The sequence below is a fragment of the Spea bombifrons genome, chromosome 1 (assembly GCF_027358695.1).
Source record: "Spea bombifrons isolate aSpeBom1 chromosome 1, aSpeBom1.2.pri, whole genome shotgun sequence".
Taxonomy (NCBI): Eukaryota; Metazoa; Chordata; class Amphibia; order Anura; family Pelobatidae; genus Spea; species Spea bombifrons.
Genome location: NC_071087.1, coordinates 12,460,592 through 12,481,116, shown reverse-complemented (window position 1 = coordinate 12,481,116; position 20,525 = coordinate 12,460,592). Strand labels below are relative to the sequence as shown.

The window sequence follows — 20,525 nt, the reverse complement described above, 5'->3', positions numbered from 1 at the left end:
TACTTTTAATTACTTTTGCATTCTAAATAAGGAGCACAGAATTCATTTTTGTTTAAAGTGACTTTGCTCCAACACTGGGACTCAAACGGAATGAAACATCTGTACATTTTGGTGGAATATAAATGTAACTAGGCCACAAATTCCAATATGTAACTTTATAAAGATTTTTATGTGACTTACCTATTTTTGTGAGCAGGCCCGGACTGGCTGCTGGTCACATTGGGCAAATACAGTGCCTCCAACTCACCTCCATCATCTCAGGTGGCCATTCCAAGGCATATTGTTTCAGACAAATAAATCCGTTCTCCAATACTAAGAATTGTTTTATTTTCTTACAAATATTACATCATAGGTCTATATTTTCATGACATAATAACAGCAAGGGGGAAAGTGTTATGGAAATTAAATTTTAGCTTGAGAACAGAGAAACAATAATAAATGGGCAGTTGTTCAGAGGTTTAGAGGCAAAAATATCCAATAAAGTACGATGTCGTCATTTGTCTAGCTAATAAGTCATCAAAACCTGCTGCAGAGATCAAACAAGGTCAGTTCTGCTGCTGTGTTTTTGAGGCAAACCCTGGAAAAGGCACACATAATGTTATGTTGTAACATATAAAGTAACATATGTTGTATTTTTTCTACATGCTGTGGTAAAATAAGATATGAACATAGAGTTCCATGCTCTTAGATTTGTTCTGATACTTTAAGTGGGTCATAAATTATATGTCGCTGCTACACTCTAACACTTTTTCATTGATTTTCTGCCAAGTTCAAAACGAAAACAAAAAATGTTTCTTAAAACAGCGCCCTAGGGACCCCCACCACATCCACGCTGCCATGGACCCACGCGTCAGTTTTACGCATTAACATATCATGCCATCAAAGATTTGTACTCTAGTGGTGGCACTGAATAGGTTAACTACACAGATGGAAGTTTCACACTCAAGCCCTGAAAAAGGCCAACAACACACGGTACATATACAAATTATGCAATGCCGTGCTAAATGGGTTAAGTGCATTGAAGAGGTTAAGGGGGTATTCCACCCATGATATGCACTTTAATGCAATGCGGCCCCCTTTGCAAATGCGGGGAGGATTCTGCAGAATGTGCCAGATGGCTTGCAGAGGCCTGAACGAGACCGCCTCGGGTGCGGGACAAGAAAGAACTCTCAATGATTTCGGCGGGAAGATGTCCCTGTGGCATGAAGATGAGACAAACTAAGATCTTTAACATGCATTCTTTGTTGGAAAGACTGGGGTGTCCCTTAATCGCACACCCAGAGGCCGAAGTCAGAGGTTGGTCGGCGGCTTTTGGTTACAATCTATCCATTACATTACATTACATGTAAGTGTGTGAGCCTTTCACGAAGTATCTGCCAGGTAGTTGATCCAATACCAGCCACTTGCTAAATCTAGGTCCGCTGAGCATTTGCCCAGTGGGCCTGTGGGCCGGTCCGGTCCTGTCTGCCAAACGCCTCCTTTTTGGACCAAGTGTCCTACCTTTTCTCCATTTCCTCTCCTGATGTCCCTTCTCTTTATTGGATATGGGTGTATTCAAGCATTTTATAGCCCGAGAGCTACCATAATGCATGTATAAACACAAAGTGGGGTTATACACGGGGCACACTGAGGTGGGGGGCACTGCACCCCTATAACTGAGGGGCTCAGCCGGTACCATCTAAGAGTGAGGTAATAGTGTGAGTGTGCGAGTGTGATTGTGTGTGTTTTAGCGCATGGTGTTAGTGTGTGTGAGTTAATGTATAGTATTAGTGTGTGGGTGTTTGAGCAAGTGCGTGTGTGTTAGGGAACAGGGCATGCCTTTACGTGGGACAGTAGTGATTTTGCCGCTCTATCCTGCTGTCCCACCGAGTTCTAACTTTGTCCCGCTTTTCGGTGGGACATCCGTATTTAGGACCGCAATCCCACTGTCCTGATTTCACACGTCATTTTGTGCATGCACACGCTCCATTACATACTTAATCGATAGAGGACAAAATTATATACAAAGTCTCAGTATAACCCTGCCCGGCATGACAGACAATCATGTGAGCTCCTCTTTCCCTGGAAATATACTATTTTGGATACAAATGGTACCTCGTAACATGTTGTCAATTGTGTGTAAGATTCTCAAGTGGGGTTTTAACGTGTGGCAAATAAACTCAGGGCTAGGAGGACAAGATGGCTCCCTTATTGAGCTCACCAATATAAAAATGTGCATCATCGGAATGCGTTGTTATCAGTGATGTCCTGCATGATGTCCTTTTAGGCCCATGAAGAATAAACGACTTTTGGATCATCTAATGACGGCTAACTTTGTAGTCTGCGGAGGTTACCGGTATGGATTTTCCTGGTTTACAGTATTTCTGCTTGTACTGGCGCACTCTGGTTGGATGTTGATATAAACAGGCGAGGAAAACTTCTTTACGGTTTCTGAGTTACTTTGCGAAGTCATTAAACCCCCTATAAGAAAAGAATAACATTATAATATCTGCCATGTTTTTGTGGGGTTTTTTTTAACTTTTCTTAGAAAAGTAGCGAGTCTAGTAGTAGTCTTTTAATATTTTTTATTTTCTTAATTCAACAGCATTTTAAACTCATAGCTGTAACCATTATTGTTATATTTTTGACTAAACAAATGAATATATATATATTACTACTCTTTATTATGTATTTATTATATTAACAGTCAGACCTATATAACAATGACTTGATCGCCATACACAATCACTGCTGCAGAGTCTTATAGCGCTTGGGGGGTTAACTCTTTCCAGGGGGCGGGGAAACACTCTAGAGGTTAACCAATGAACGTTAAGCTCGTGTGCCCCGGCAGGATGGAAGTGTAGTGCGACCAATGGAAGCGAGCATTCGCGAGCTGGGCCTTGCACTCAGCTGCTGCATCCTGCTGCCCGCACTGTGCCTGTTTCCTCGCCCTGAAGATGCCATCTACGGTATGCAGGCTGCTGCTTCTCTGCCTTCTGCCCCGGCTGGGGGTTCTGGCCGGAGATGAAGGCGGCAAGTATTCCCGGGCGAAGAATGAGAACCTGTCGGAGCGGGACACCGGAGAGTTCAGGATCCAGAAGCTGAACCAGGTCTGGGAGAAAGCCCAGCGGGTGAGTTCCTCCTCCGAGCTGTAAATGCCCTCTGCAATCTCTGCGCCCCCCCCTTCCTGGCTGTTCTTACCCCGCAGGGTGTAATCAGCTCCCAGGCTGCAGCTTGCGCCGGGTATCAGAGGCGCAGTTCAGGGGGTATCTGTGTTCTTCTTTTTGGTACCCAGCAGAGATGCAGCTTCATTCACTTTCTCTCATGCACCCCATGCGTGCCACTCAATCACTGATAATATTAACCCTTTCACCCTGCTGCACACAATATGTGGATGTTTTATGATCACTATAGGAAAGTGTAATGAAAGATTAATGTATACAGCGGTGCATTTAAATGGACCCTATAACATGCAGAGTAAACCGGCACAGCGATTGAGTGAAAACTTATTTTGGCCGGTTTGTCCGCATGGATGAGTTGTTTGTTAGTTTATACTTTCTATTTGTTTGTTTATAAATGCGTTGTTTATCTTTGCATGCTGTGTAACATATGTATGTTTGAAAAATTCTGTTTGGAACAAAAAAACATATATAGATGGAACGCAGTTTCTTGGTTGATGGAAGGCAAACTTCTGATAAAGTTTAGATTTAGGTAATTGGATGAATTCAGTTCGATTTAGCGCTATATAAGGGCTTTTAATATTTGGTTTCTTGCTAATGGAATACTTTGTGGATCTGAGATCCGTCTGACGGCCGCTGGTTACGAGGCGGTTCGTGACTCAGGATCTGATGATCTCCTGTAACTGTTTGCTGTAGCACATTGCTCAATACGGTAACAGAATAGCTGGCGCTGGGTTGTTCCACTGACAATGTCCTCTGGGTAATCGAGCAAAGAAAAGAAAGAATACCTTTTTATTTCATTATTTTGATTTAAAATAAAGAACGCCTAAATCTATATTATGCCTCATCTGCTGCCATAGCAACAAGACTTTTATACCTATATTTTTTAACTGCCCTCCTTTATAGTACGGGAGTCGAAGATGCTGCTTCGTTACAAAGCGATGCGACTCCCACCTATCCAAAAGGTGTAAAGTTCTATAATAACTTCCCTCCATCCTTTAGATTGCAAGCTCTTCTGAGCAGGGCTCTCCTCACCTGTCTGTCTGTAAGTCAAATTGTTATGTTATATAGTGCTTATGTCCTGTCTACCCTTTGTACAGCGCTACGGAATATGATGGCGCTATATATAGCAATAAATAGTTATCATCAGGACTGCTTTCGGTGGCCAGGGATCAGCCACTTGGGGTCCGTTGCCCAGGCGTTTCCAAAAACAAAGGACGTGGTCCGGATGCCCCCGGAAGAGTAACAGCCCAGGAAAGAAGTTCTTATAGTGCAAAGTTAGAAAAGTCTTGGGACGTTTTGATTGTGCTGTTGGTTGCTATGGTAATGTGACCACTTTATAAAAAGTATTTAAAATAGGAAGAACGTCTTGTATTTTATCTTTAATGAGATATGGATGGAGGAGGATACTGTCTGTCGTCTAAACTGCTTATACAGTGAAGGACGGGAAGCGATCGCTGACTTAAGAAAGGTTAATGCTTGATATAAAGGTCGGGATTAGGATCCATCGGCTGTGTTTTAAGCTGGGCTTTATCTATCAGGTCTGGGCCAAGAGTCTTGGATCAAAGTCACTTTGCAAACAGAACGTCAAAACCCACACGAGCGATGCATACAGAGCGCTCGGCACTTATTATAATCCGTTAATGTGCTTTTATTTGGATAATTAATTTGATCGTCAGCCCAAAAGGTCATCGTATTTGGGTGTTTTCCCTTTAAAGTGAGCGGCGCGTTTATCCAGCGTACGCCGTCTTTGTAACGTATACTTTAAATGTCATCTAATCAACACTTTACGAGGTGTAAACATTAAGCAGGTGATTGCAATACAAATGAATCTCTTGGCAGAGACAAACATGGATCTGTATTTTTGGCCGTTTGCCCCATTATTGGTATAAATTCTTGGTAGCTGTTAATGTCGTTTCCATCTAAGTTGGACTCTATAGTTGTTTTCCAATCCCTAGACGTCTATACACTCAACGTAAATATAATTATTGGATCCACACTGGACGCATATGGGCATTTATTGTTGTTTTGTATAGTCTTCGAATGATTTTGCTGGAAGTGCACTTCTTAAGTCTGTTATAGCGCCTACACCGTGTGGATATATCCAGTGAGCCTGGTTACCATGGCGACTAGTTATACTTACAATGCATATTTAATCGCTTACCGTATATTCCTTCCGGGCTCCTAGAAAAATCAAGAGGGGAAAAAACTGTCTCTGTGTACTAAACTCTATGTAAAAAGTAAAAATATAAAATAAAACAAACCAAAAAAAAAAGTTATATAAGTTATATAATGTGTAATGGCTACAGAATCTACAAATAATCAACAAATAAAATGTAATTATTATTCCTTCGCATTGTGAACTACCGTAATTCATCAAATGCTGCAGAAACTGATTGTTCTGCATTACGGACGCCACATCTATTATTTTTGTTTTAATGTACAGTCCTATAATAAGGTCTATTATTAATTATATTATTTTTTTCTGCAACCCTTATATAATTAAGGTTTGCGTAATAATTTTCTTAAAACTCCAAAAATGTAATGCGACGTTAAGGGCAGCTGGAAAATATACTAGCATCTTATACTAAATACTATTTTTTCTTATACCGTGATATCTTTGGCTTTGCGTTTTATTCTCCTTTCACAGATTACCCCCGGTGTCTTTGTTGCAGAGAGCCGATTTATTCTGCCTGAATATAATTCAGTTTCATTGCAAGGAAGCTCAATGATATTTTATTTCCTTTCAGCTCCAGCTATCGCCTGTAAAATTAGCAGAACTTCACAGCGACCTGAAAATTCAAGAGAAGGATGAACTGAACTGGAAGAAGCTAAAGGCAGAAGGCTTGGATGATGACGGGGAGAAGGAGGCGAAGCTCCGACGATCTTTGAATGGTAGATATATGTCAGGGCTGTCCTGTACAGCGGGCCATTACTTAATTACTCAAGGGGTCCATGTATAAAGTGGATATAGAGGCAAAAGGTGATCATTGTTGACCTTATTTGCATGTGCCTACCCAGAATCCCTTGTGGTTGTGGCAGCACCATGAGATTTCCGAGTGAAAAACAAGCCTTCTGGCGTGTCTGGTGTCTGTAGATGAGTGTGTAATAATACTTCTACTACCTCTTAATTTTAAGTGGAAGGGAAGGTTTACCCACCACAACTTATGTATAAATATATAGAAGTAAGAGAGGTCTCTGCTGATGTTTAACCGACCTCGCTACACGGGACATATTGGATTTGTATAGCTCAACATGCCGTGGAGGATTCCTCTCCTGGTATGTGAGTGCTGACACTTCAGGAAAAGAATCCCTTACTCTGACAGCCTCTTATTAACCTCCTGATCTATTCACTAAAGGACGTAACAAAGATGAAAGACAGCCTTCGTCGTTAAGGTGTTATAGAGAGTTTCGGTTTTCTCTTAGGTAGGAGTGAAGTGAACTGCGTTGGGGGTCACTGGCCCTGTCTCCCACTCAGCAGCGTTTCACTCATTAACGTTCCTTGGATTGCTTAACGAGCAATATATTCACAAACATGCATAGACGTAGTACTTCTTTGGAAAGGGGCATTAGCCATAGTGGTTTGCTTCAGCACTTTGATATAGGAAAGTATACAGGGCATTTGGTATTTTTTTAACTAAAGCAGGGTTTCACAAGGAAAAATAAATATATGGCAAGGGAATGGAAACGTTTGTGAATTTAACAGCTTTGGTTAAATCCATACTTTTTTGGGACCCGTTTAGTTTGTCTAATAAGTGTATCTCCATTTCGGTACTTCCCGGTGATATTGGCTTCAGTGTGTTGAATGATCGCTGCTGGCTAGGAGTCAGTAGAAAAAGAATTAGCGGTGCTATCATCTGACTCGCAGCGTACAGAGACCTCATTGTTCTGCTGTCTTACGAGAAAGGCTTAAGCCGAGAGGTAGAAAGCCCCCCCCGCTTTCTCCAGACAGGTATGAACCTCAGCCGCGTTGCAGTACAAGTGGCAGACTTCAGCCATTAATTAGATTATAGAGGCTTTTCACGATACGATGGTGTTCCATTGAAGGGGCTGTTTTAGTTGGTTGAACACAGATGATCGCAGAAGACTTGACATTCTAATGTATGTTGATAATTAAACTTTTTCCATTGTGAAGTCGTTGATTAACGTGAATGTTTTTCACAGGCTGGTTACTGAGCCTGGGTGGCTTTGGTTAAAAACTACTGATTTGGAAAATTGATAATGTGTGTGTTCCAAGGTTTCCATGCGGTAACGGCGCCTATTAGATACAAACGTACCTTATAGAGCAGGGGTGTCCAAGTTTTTTCTGCACTGGGCCACTTCATCAGAATTGTATACGTGCGAGGGCCGCACTCATTTTTCACTGTGAGAAAATATGGCCTTTAATAAAATATGAAGATTAAAATAAAGTAAATGACGCAAAAGCTTTACTTTTCCTCTCACTGATTTCTGGGACGAAAGTGTTGTGACTACAAATTCAGGATGATTAAAAATGAAATAGTTCTATTTATTGTAGGGATGCACCAAAATGAAGATTCGGGATCAAAACATTCAAGGTTCACTTAGCCAAAACCGAAAATGGCTCCCCACCTTTAAAAATAATAATACACAAGGGGGGCAGCTAGCTAGGTTTCAGCATGTACTGGCTGACTTGGCATGATAGGAGTGTGATTGCTAACAGCAATCACAGTCCCATCATGCCTAGGTTCCAGCACTTACACATCCATGCTATCACACACACATTCATTCATTCATATACACATTCATTCCCTCAATCACGCATACTCATTCAAACACCCTCCCCCTTACCTGCACTGCAGCTCCTCGATGCCACTCACTGACTCCAGCAGGGGGTGCGGCTTCCCTCTGCGTTCTCTGGTACTGAACAGAGGAAACAGGACTGGAGCAGAGTCATGTGATGTCACGTGAACTCTGCTTGATTCCTCTTCCTCTGTGCAGTACAAAAGACCCTCCCACAGGTAAGTAGCAGGGCCGGGTCGCCCTGGCTGCTGATCTCACGCGGACCGCACCTCGAGGTGCCCGCGGGTAGCATGTTGGACGCCCCTGTTAGAGAAAACGTTCAAGTAGCACATAGAACAGCCGGGTCATTCACGCCCCCTGCCCCCCCCCCGTAGATGACAATGTCCAAATAGGTGTTATGTACAAATAAATATTTTAAAGTCACAATATACCCCTCCGCTCTGTCAGATTCTACAAATGTCATTCCAGTTGGGGTTCCTTCTGTGTCTCTTTGCCCTGGTGTATTACTTGTGATTCTTATATTTATTATTCTTTTCCTTGTAGTGATTATGGCCAAGTATGGACTGGATGGTAAAAAGAAATCTCAGACAGACGATAACAATTTTATTAAAGATGGAAGCCAAGATGACATAAGTGATCCGCGTCTGGAGAAGCTGTGGAATAAGGTGATATATTGCATATGTTTCTACACTGTCTTTCTCGATGTCCCTTTTTAATAACTGGTGTAATACAAGGTACATTATCCTACTTGAGCTTTCTTTTTCCTGTTTGATTCGGGGTGGTGACTGATTGGTGTACAGATTACTTTCAGTTAAAGACTCATAAACTGCATTTTTGGCTACTGATGCCAGGAATTGCTGTAAATGAGGGCAGATTAAGTACCACTGTGTTGGCTGGCATCCGGGTTTCATCTTTCTGGCGCAGCCAAACAATACACTCATTGAAGGTGAGACTAGAGGTGTCATCTGACACTGATGTCACAGTCTGATTGGCCATTATAGCAGGTTCAGCAGTATTGGAGACATTGTATATATTTTTTTGCACCCCCCAATATCAGTGTCATTCTGCCTCCTCACAATCAACAAATGATTGCTTCTGGGCCATGTGATCACTCATTAATTGGCCAGTCCCAGTCATCACATGATGTAGCCAGGTGCTTATTGGTTCCCATGGACTGTCTCGATTGCAAGGCAGTCCCCTGCACCCAAACCCATCTGGTATACATGATGCTCTATGCCGTGACCATAGGATATAAAGCACACCTATTCATGATGGCCTAGAATGTTGGTGGAAGGAGTTGGACGTTTTGTTTGTGAGAGTATATGAGGTTTGTCAGGGGTTTAATGTAATATTTTGGCCGCATGTAGAGGAAGCCAGTAAGGAAAAATGTGGTCGATTAATTCTTAAAATGTTCTGCGTTATTTATAATTTATCTTAATCTTTACTTTTCGAATTTTCAGCTAGTTCATTTTTTATTTTTTAAACTTTTTGGCTAAAACATATTTGGTAATTGTGGCTGCTAACCCAGTAAACTTTGAGAAGGGATGTGTGCATTCTGTGTGACCGTCCAAATGGTAACGCAGCAGACTGAACTGCGATGATCTATATTCAGGTTCTTAAATGGATAATTTTTTAAATAAATGAATTTTTTGCTTTCTAAGGCAAAGGCATCTAACAAATTTTCTGAAGAAGAGTTAGAAAACTTGTGGCGGGAATTCTTGCATCACAAGGAGAAGATAAATGAATATAACATACTATTAGATACCGTGAGCCGGACGGAAGGTAATTCAATCATTCTGCGTATTCATGGAAATCTGAATTACTGCTTTCTGAACTCCAAAAAAAAAAATTTGCTGCTTATCACGTGAAAAGGTGATTTATTCTTTAAAACTTTGAGAGGTGGAATTGCTTTGGAGATTAACTATTTCAACCCGTTGTGTTTACTGTGTATTCATAAACATTTGTCATTTTGCTATTTAGAAATGGGGGATTGGGCATGCTGACGTGGAAGGATCAGACATTGTGATGTGGTACATGCTTCCCAATTATTAAAACCCTCATAAATTATTTAACCAATAATCATACTTTTATGTGACAAAAAAAGGACAGGCGAGTTCTCGTGGATTATAGCTACCAAGACTCTCAGAAGAATATGGATAGGAGCTATAACCTACAAAGCAGGTGCACCAGATGTACAAAAAAGGAAGGCAAAATGTAATTTAATGCTAATATTTATGTTTTTTGGTGTAAAAGGCATATAATGCGTATTTTATGCATCTAGCCTGTGATGTTTCATACCGTCGTCTCCAGTATAGCATATGGACTGTGTATTGTCTTCATCAACGACCAAATACATTCTCTGACGGATCTAGCCTTTCATAAAAATATTTAGTTTTGTTACTGTTATTTTGTTTAGCATATACAGGGGGGGGAAATGGGTCCACCTGGGGGGTATGTCTGGCCCCCGCCACTCGAGGCGTTAATAAAAGTGTCCTGCGAGCCATTCTGTTATATTGAACGTATTTTTGAGAAAGCTGGTTAAAAAGACGTTATCAAGCTGAGATTATTACTCTTTTGAAAATTAAAAGGAATAATTGAACCCTTCGTAGGAAAGTTCATATTTAACACACTTGCTTTTCTTTTTTGTGGGAATTAAATAATAAAAGGCTAAAGGGACGCATGCTGAAGTTATTACCAATGGGATCGATTAGCAGTGTGATTAGCGGGATAATTGCCCCTACCTACGGGCTGTTCTGCCTTAATGTGGTTTAATGATCGCGACATGGATTTGGTGGAGCTTGGTCTTCTTGTGCGTGGTATTTTTATTTTCTTTTTTTTTTTTCTTTTTAACTATTTTAATTAGCTGTGTAACAATGAAATGTACAAGGTTTAAAAGCCCACGCCATTTTTATCCTTTCATTATATAGTCCTTGAATCATTTCTTACTTAAAGCCAACTCACAGAAAATTGTTTTTGTTGCAGGCTTTTATTTTTACATATAGTGTAAAAAAAAAAAAAAAAAGTATTGTCTTTGACATTTTGGGTAAAATATACCATCTGCTAAGTGTTACCAGAGTTATATATTGGTTAAAAAATATAAAATTTAGGAATGTCAGCAATCCAACAGTGCACAATATATTATCATGCTCTTTTCCCTTGTCATCTAAATGACTTCTCATGCTTTATTGTGCCGTACGTGAGACCCTAACATATTGGCGACAGTATCTGAACATTGAATGCATATGAAAGTACATTGTAATGATTTGCATATGCATTCATTTAACTAAAACACAAAAAATGGGACTGCCAACCCAGAGAGTTGATTGGCTGCTTGGGACATCAATGGGAGCTCTTTCCTTTCCCGTACGCGTGAGCGATCTCGTTAGAACCCTTTCCCCACTCGCGGCATTCTCCGAGCCATCACCGGAACACACCGGAGGTAAGTATTTCGCATGGTCTGCCGCTAGCTGCCATATTCTCCAGGACAATCATGCGTTCCTCATGGGCCTCTTGAATTTGGGAATTCTGCCAAGGCTTTCTTCTCTAGCAGTAGGGTTCGGGGTGAAACATCTCCAGACCAACCTGCTAAGAAGGTCATCTAATGGAAAGTTGCATGCTGCAGCTTCCTGCAGTGTCTCTCACATACAGCTAACACTCTGCAGGGGAGTGGGAGTTTGAGTGAGAGGTTATATAAGAAATAAATTACCTATCTTGTCAAAAATAAATATATTATTCCTTTGAATGCATCTGTGTGACTCACTGCAACTATTTTGAAGGAAACATTCATGGATCACGTTGGGTAGCTGATTTACCGCAGAGGATGACTAATTGCTTAAGACATGCGGAAGGCATGATTTTAGGTGGAAAACTGGGGCATCTAGATACGCGTTCAATCAATCGGCGATCAATCTTATTGCTCGATACTGACATCAGCGGGGGCTGATGGTGTGCTTCATCATGATGCACACACTAACTAAATGACCTCTTTCATGAGCTTAGTGCACTCTATTAGCTTTTAAGCAGATATATTACTTTTCACAGATCCTACATTTACATTTCAATTCACTAAGTAAACCCAAGTAATATCTATAGCTTAAACCAATCAACATATATCTAGAGATGTATATCTTTGAAGCGGCTGCACGGAAAACATTGAATTTGGACCATAGGGGAAGCAGCAATTTTCCCTTTCACTATTTACCCCAACTTGGTCGTTTTTGGGTTTATTTTATAGAGATCCACAAAAATGTAATTAACCCGGACGAACATGAAGTTAAGGAAGATTTCTTGCACAGCAAACATGCAGATCTCAAGGAGAAGCTACGTAGCATCAATCATGGATTTGAACGTCTGCGGAAACTAAGTCACGAGGGTTACACAAGCAGCCGGGGTAGGTTCCAGTGACCTCATAGACCTTTGCTTTTTTTTTTATTTTTTTTTATTATATTTGTGTGTGTATATCTCTCAATTTCATTGTAAAGTTCAATGCACCTCAGATTCAGATTCCCATCAGTAGGCATGCCTTAAATCGCAGACAATAAAATATTTTCATGTATCCAGGGCATTCTATACTTAAAGAAAAGCTGCCACCGTTTTTTAATACTAGTACCAAATTAAAAACAGTTATAATCTTATAGTGTGTTCTGTGTCCTATTTTGCACATAATGTTTCAGATGCATATCAGTCCTTTACATGCGTTCTTGCTCGATTATCTAAGCCCATTCTGCTAGACAAATAGGCCAACTCCTCACCATTTTGCTTTGTGTTCAGCCTCCGTCACGCAGAGGGACAGTCTAACTATGACTAAGGAAAGGACTTCTATAGGATGGCCATAAAGTATCAGCTCAATGTGGTGCAGGGAAAGCCGCCTAAAAGTCCGACTCACATTTGTTCTCTCCTAAAGCAAAGTACATTGCTGTTTGACGCTTAATTTTGATACTTAGACATATTTTCCCATGAGAGTCATTCAGGGCAATGTGGGATAAGGAGCTAGTAAAAACAGGGGAAACCTCAACTAGTCTGTGTTTATTATAACAAAGGAGAAACTAAAATAAAGCTCAATGTTTTCTTTTACGTTTACTCTGCTGGTTTTATGTCCGCTTATTACAGATTTTAATGAGCCTAGAGTGAACGACTTATGGGAAATGGCGAAGGATGGAAACTTTTCTGATTCTGAATTGGAATCATTTAAGGTAAGAAAAGAGAAACCTTTTCACATAGAATCCCTTCTGCAATGCACGGGGAGTCTAGATAGGAGTGGATCAGGCGTTTAGGGGTTGTATTTTTATTTTTTGTTTAATAAGAAGCAAAAATATTTCCAATGAACGGTCAATATATATTTGCATTATGTTATTTGATGACTTGTGTATTAGGAGGAGCTAAAGCATTTTGAGACCAAAATTGAGAAACACCAGCATTACCAGAAGCAGCTTGAAATCTCCCACGAAAAGCTAAAGCATATTGCCGAGACCGGGGACAAGGATCACCTGAAAAAGAGTAAAGAAAAACACTCCATGCTAACAGATAAGATTAAAGAATTGGGGTACAAGGTGAGAGCAAATGGCTTTGTCTTACAAAATGAGTTCACAATATAAAGCTAGTTATCAGTAGATGAGGTATAATTAACTACTGAGAAAGTGTAATGGTTAGGTGTGCACAGCTTCAGACAGTTTAACGAGATAGGGCTTCTGTTGTTGTAGCCGACTACAGCTGACTGTGTGGTTTGAAACATGCAAGTGACATGAATGATACTTTTTAGTTGGCTTTTTCAAAACATGCTTATTTGTGCTCTACACGGCCTTCCTTTACTAATGTCTCTAGTGTAATAACATGCCAAATGTTTAGTTCATTTTTAACATGATTTTTAGTTACATTAATTTTTTTAATTTCTCTGCTTTATCTAGTTAGATTTTGTTTAGTTTCGTTAGTCTTCTGTAAGCCAGTGTAGGTCAATCATTTCAATAACTGAATTCCTATGTCTTTGTTTTTCCTTCTGAATCAGGTGAAAAAACATCTCCAAGACTTAACCAGCAGGGTATCCAAAAACGGTCTGAACCACAATGAGCTCTGATTGTGACCCAGCAACCATTCCATCAACGTAAAATGAAGAATTAAGCTAACTAAACACAGGTTATACATTTCATCAAGTTGTACCCAATATTGTGTAAAGTGCGGAACATTACTGTTTATCAGTCTAAACGTCCTGCCTGTTTCATGGGTGGGAGAGTTGCTCGTATTAGTAAAATAAATTGTGCTTGATTTACAAAAAGCAACACATTTGGATTTCTGCAAAACCAAAACAAAATCATCATGATTAATATTGCAAAATTTGTAGTTTTATATATATAAAAAAAAGCAGTTTTGTGCCTCGCTAGTTCATTTCTTTTTCCCACTGATTTTTTTATTTTATTTTACACCCACCTGTCACTATAGCAGAAATCCAGTTTTCATAGTAGTAGATATGAAGCCACAGATCAAGGGAAGGCCGCCCATTCTCTCCAGCTTTTTCCACATGCAACATTTTACAGTTCTAGAGACTAAACTAAACTCATGTCATGGTGTTCACAAATTCTAAATCGGCAATATAAGCATAACAAAAACCCACCTTATTTGTATAACATAGGAACAGCCACCTTAACTTCCTTTTCCCACCATCTGCGTGATTAGTTCTCTATTAAGATTTCACTCATCTGTCTAACCCTTAAGGTTATTTGGGAATAGAAATTGATAAGGAAATGTTGTTCGTGTCATACTCAGACACAAATCTCAGCTTCCATGAAGTGAACTTTTCAATATCTCCAAACACGCACAAAGTGTAGGTAGGTTTTAATTGGTTGTTTTGGCTATGGTGAAAGCTGTCGGTCGCCATTTAGTCTTAAAATTCTGTGAGGAGCATACCTAGAGTATTTGGCCCCCGGGGGAAATCATGGATGTGGCACCCCCTGCACAAATGAATGTGGGCAAGAATATTTATTTCACAAATTTGTAAACTGTATGTCAACTGGAAAAAAACTACAAATCTGAAAAAATAAATTAACTTATAAGTTTAAATGAATAACACTTACTGAACAGTTACGGTACAGCATAACGCCTATTACTATATACTGAGGCAGATATTGATGTTAGTGCAGCATAACCCCTATCACTATGCACTAAGCCAGACATTGACGTGGTAGGCCACTGGCCCTAAAACGGGCTACCTGTTGGGCCGTTGGGCACCCCCCTGATGAGTGGCACCAAGGGGCAGAACGCCCCCCGACTCGCTTTAGGTACACTATCCCATCTTCTCAGAGTGGGAGAGATTAATTCACTGTAATACTGATGTGGGAAGCTTGTTAAAGATTTCAAGACTACGTAGGTCTCTTCTTCAGGTATATTCTCATCAATCAATATAAGATGCCTGAAGAAGGAACTTAGATTTGCCAAAGGTTTCATCGTTTTTTTTCCTGTCTTTGTCATTTGTAATGTAATTTAGTTTTAGGTGATTTATGAGATAAATTTGAAGTGCATTTCACATTCCGCTTATTGCCTCTTCTCTCAGTCGCTAAAGGTTTTGTATATCATTGTGCCAGATGACTTGCTGTAACACGATTATTAGATTTTTAAAATCTTGAAATAAACTTTTTTATGAAACCAAGTTTTATTTGTTTTTATTTCATTATTAAATGGTTCGATACTGGTGAGTTCAGACGATATGATGTGATGCCCATACATTGAGGAAATTATACTAAACCTTAATCAGTGTTTGTTCTTATCATATACCATGTCAGGAAAAACAGACAGACTGGATTGGCTGCTTTTTATCTGCCGAATGAGCAGGAGTAATGAGGCATTTTATCCCTTTGAGACCAGGTACATGTGAAAAGATGTCCCTGAAGGACCAATGACTTCCTTGGTACGTCGTGGGTTAAAAACAGTCTCAAGTTTCGTTGATCACTTCTACAACAATCACCAGAACAAATACAGTTTAAATGACCCAAGGCAGTTGTAAGCACAGTAAGAAATAGAAATTCACTGGGCCCTAAAACCCAGGTTTTAAAAAATGTATACTTTTTTTTTTTTTTTTTTTAATACTTTTAGGTTAATATTGTGTAAAAAGTATGGTGGGGAGTAGTGGGAAATTAGAGTAAGGTAGGCATAAAAGTAAACTTATTTAGCTGTATAGGGTGGCTTCCAAATCAGGGCAGGTCAATGAATATGTTTTTGGTATTTGCTGTGTTTAATGTATATGTCTGTAAAACTGAATAAATATTTTAATCCATTATTTTTATTTTATCTTTATATAACAATATGGTTTTATTTTTTTAAAAGCCCTACTTGAGAAAGCAAGTGATAACATGGCAAAAACATGAAAAATGAGCTAGTACTGTAGTGTAAAATGAACTATATACGATAACCATGCCAAAGAAGCTCAAGCTGCATGAACCCTAAATTATGGGTAAATAGTGCGCTGACATCTACACACCAACAAATAAGTAGTACATAAACTCAATCCTCCGCTTATATAATTCAGGGAATGCAAGAACATGAAAAAGAGAAAACAAACCACAACAACGGTAATATATCTAGTTTAGATATGAGGTAGTGAGAAACATATAAAAATATGCAGTCACTCTTCCTGAGGAAAGTATACTGCGCTATAACAGCCCTTTAAGGTATCTGTGATATAAGTGGAACTTCGTCTCGTAGAGCGCTTATGTTTAAGTTGTGAATGGCCTGTAACTCCACAAATGAGCAAGATAGGAGAGTAAGCAGGAAATTAGTATATAATTGGTGAAGATTAGTGAAAATTAGTATAAAAAAAAATATATTAAAACAATAATAAAACCTTATTAAAAGTAAAGAACAGGAGGTCGCCACAATCCCAGTGGGTTCATAATCCGGTTGCCTTGCCTCTGTATAAGAGCTGCTGATAACCGCCAGTCCATGGATTGTTCAACTACACTGCAAAAGGTGTCTTTAAATCTCCAAACACAATGATTTTCACCCAAGTATATATTATCGTGGGCTCCCTCAAGGTGTTTCTACACTTTGTGTCGGTTACACCCACGGGTTACACCTTAATGAAGCCCTGTAGCATATTTTCTGTAGCCCCTTTTCTGGACTCCTTTTATTAGAAGATATCCAGAAGACTAATCATTACAGCTTTACTGATTAAATGTAAGGTTCTAGATTACGTTATTCATATTATTGTGGCTTTGTTCTATCTATCCCCTCTTCTATCCGGATTCTTCAGAGTTTTTTGTTTTCTGTAACCTGCAGACCTGCTTGGGTTCTACCTCTTCCTTTTTTTTTTTTGTCTACCAGGCTTAAGGTGCCATTAGCATGAACGGTTGTGGTTGGGGATGCTTTGATGAACACCCAGCAGACCCACGGTAGGTAGTAACGGGTAGGAATACAAATGAGCAACAATTCTATGCTGATCATTACTTTGTTCACAAGAAAATGGATATCAGTGAAGCAAACCAGTCACCATACAATTATTGCATTGTACTCCTTTCCTCTCTTCAGAATCAGGGACAACTGCTATTTGTCAGCGGGGGCACAGACAGACAATTAGTCTTCATCATCACAACAGATGAGAACTCATGGGAAAACCTTACAGAGCTGTGTGTATTTCTAACAGTAAATTGGTAGATGTCAAAGGAAAAGTACAGGACCGATCGGGCACTGAAAACTCACATCCAAAACGTTAAATTACTAATCCCGACGTTCTTTCATTCCCGCAGACGAAGAAGCCATAACAATCGTGCTCATACCATGAGCTGAATATCTTCATCCAGCAAGTAATATTTCTTAAAGCCATGAAAGAATATCTTAATTTAGTGCTAAAGGATATAAACAACTGAACACCCAGCAAAAATAGATCTCTGCTCTTGCTCTATGGGACCTCAGGGATAAGTATTGGGGCTTATTATTATATTTTAGTGGTCTTAATGGTATAGTATGTCCTCTTTTCAGATGACACAAAAGGTCTGCAACAGGGTAGACATTCCGGGAGAAAAAGTCAAATGGAAAATGACTTAGACAAAAAAAAACCCAAGGCAGAATATAGCAGAATATAGCACTTATGTCAGTGACAATGGAAGAGAGTGGCTGAGGAGTAATTATTTCTGTAAAGGTAAGCAGACAATGCAATAAAGCAAACTAGATGGGAGAAATGGTTCTCAACTGCCATTAAATTATATGTTCCTATGAAGGGATATCCCAGCAAGTCTCTCCAATGGGAAGGGCAGAGTTGATCGCCTACCATTGTCAGGGGCATGGGTGACGGGTCAGGTGGCGGTCCGTGTCTAGGGGCAGGATCAGTCTTTGGACTGTGCTCAAGAGAGATACGTGTTGCTTTGTCCAGCTGCAGATGGCTGTCTGTCTTAGCTCTCTTTAGCCTCATCTGTAGACACTAGCCTTGGGGCACCAAAGGGTCTGCGGAGCAGGCAGCTATGTGCAGACTGCAGAGGTGGGTCTGGAGCTTGGAACCAAGGGAGGATCCAGAAGAGATGTCCATGTCAAATAGGTCAAGATTCAGGTGATCAAAACACACTACATAGGGGTAAAGCTAGTTGAGCCAAAGTCCACGCTAAGGGTCAAATCCAAAAATACAGAGCAGAAATATCAAAAGCCTCCAGATGCAAGTAGGGTCAGAAACAAATGCACTAGTAAGGAGCTAGGGGCATGCTGAGGAAGATATGGGGCCATGATCACCTAGCAAGCCCCAGTGAGGTAGAGGCAGGCATGCAGCCAATGTCAATAGGGAGGCAAAGACCACCAAACCTAAAGCTGCCTGCTGGCTTAGTGGTTAGGTATAGTACCTACAAAAGGGTTGCTGGTTCAATGATGGATATACTTACAAATACAATTTTTGGGGTGTAAGTTTAAAATCTATCTGCACAACCATTTAATACAATGAAACTAATGTTAGCATCAAAAATTCATACCTATCTGATTAGATAACCTACCAGGAAGCTCATTATATCGTCCTGCTTATTAAAGTTTCCCTGTCTGCAGCTGATCCAAAACACCTGAAAAGCTTTAAGGCTTTCAATGGCTTCCCTGCAATGCTTTGTTACTATCGTTTCAGGTTCTTTCTTTAAAAAAAGAGAAAGGCCATTCTTGGTAATGTGGCTAAAATGCTTAATAACCGACTTTCATGGCTTTAGAGGCTGCTGTGAGTGGGGGTTTTCATTGTGACATAGCTCCTTCTGCTTTGTTCAGGCACCATACAAACTATTACTTGAACAGACTTTCTGATAATTTGACCTACTTCCCAATGTGATATGAAATCTGTTTGCTAAACAATACGCTAAATGTGTTAAAAAACTGGTTTGGTGTTTTAAATCTCCTGTACTCTTAAGTATAGAATTAGGCTTCAGCAGCTAAAAGGGAGGCTTATCAATTTGTAAAACATGGTCTATTTTTTTTTGTGAGGGGGCAGACAAGTGGCTGCAGGGGTCGCCTGGGCCACCAAGAGGGGCAGGACCTGACGCAGTTGCAACCCCTGTGACCATGGTTGTGGCGCCCCTGGGTCTATAGATTGAACAAACAGCGAAAAGGGTCTATCAGATCCAGATATCACCACACAGATGCATTGGTGGAGTATCTCCAATTAGCCACAGATCGCATCAGGACGATCTCCCCCATCAAGGACAGATCCGACACCCCAATTCTTGGTTACTGAATTTGATGGCTTGGAGACTGAACGGACAGAGCAAAAGGCCTTTCATCCTCCATTATAGACATCATGCTACATACATGCTACGTAGAAAAAGCTGGTAACCTCCCTGCAATATATACGAACTTATGGTAATATTTTCTTCCTGGTGCAGGTCTTGTGTCCTCTTACCTAATTCTCCCTTGTGTTTTGGACTTTCTTCAGCAAGGTTTTTAAATGGACCTGAGACTGGCTACCCTTCGGGTCCAAGTTTCTGCCCTAAGCATCTTACGAGATACCATGATGTCTCTGTTGGGCCTGATAAGGTGAGTTTTATTTCACACAGGCAACGTTTCGACACATATTCTCTATTGGTCCTGATCACCTCAAATCAATCCTCAGTGGCTTGGGCACTCACCCACGCATAGCCCTTCAATCATTCATATTCAATGTATGAGATATGTCTCTGAATTCCTTGGATCGCTACGTCCAGATACCTGTATCAGTCAAGAGGTTTCTGAGATGGTGGTTGCTTCCCTAACATCTTCTATGAGAACAAGGCGATCCTTCAGCCTCTCTAGAATTTAGACTTAGTTGTGTCTTCCTTTCCTTTGTCTCGGGAAATTCTCCACCCTACTTTCTGTCCATCTCCCAAGAACAGGTAGGAAAGTCTTCTTCACACTCTGGATGTCAAGAGGTGCTTGCTTATTTACCTGACTAGGACTCTGGAGGCATTCTACTTTTTTCACCTTCTTCTTAATATCTCTAAACCCACCATTGCTAAATGGATCTACCTTTGAAATGTCAGAATCTATTCCTGACCAAATATGCAAAGCTGCGATATGAAATAATCTGCACACCTTCTATATAGTTAGACATGTCCTCCTTTGGCAGATGAGTTCTAGAAGCAGTCATGTCCTGATCCGATATCCTCTCTTTGTTACATCTCACTTGTGCTG

At 40.2% G+C, this 20,525-nt stretch overlaps 1 protein-coding gene across 1 annotated transcript; it reads left to right on the top strand.

The window, feature by feature from the left end:
• The first annotated feature begins 2,858 nt into the window (after positions 1–2,858).
• LRPAP1 (LDL receptor related protein associated protein 1) lies at positions 2,859–14,039 on the top strand. The gene is made up of 8 exons (XM_053457596.1): positions 2,859–3,110; positions 5,909–6,053; positions 8,463–8,584; positions 9,581–9,701; positions 12,154–12,309; positions 13,029–13,111; positions 13,292–13,468; positions 13,921–14,039. The coding sequence occupies exons 1-8, from the start codon at positions 2,937–2,939 to the stop codon at positions 13,987–13,989; spliced, it is 1,047 nt and encodes a 348-aa protein (XP_053313571.1). The 5' UTR covers positions 2,859–2,936; the 3' UTR covers positions 13,990–14,039.
• The last annotated feature ends 6,486 nt before the right edge of the window (positions 14,040–20,525 follow it).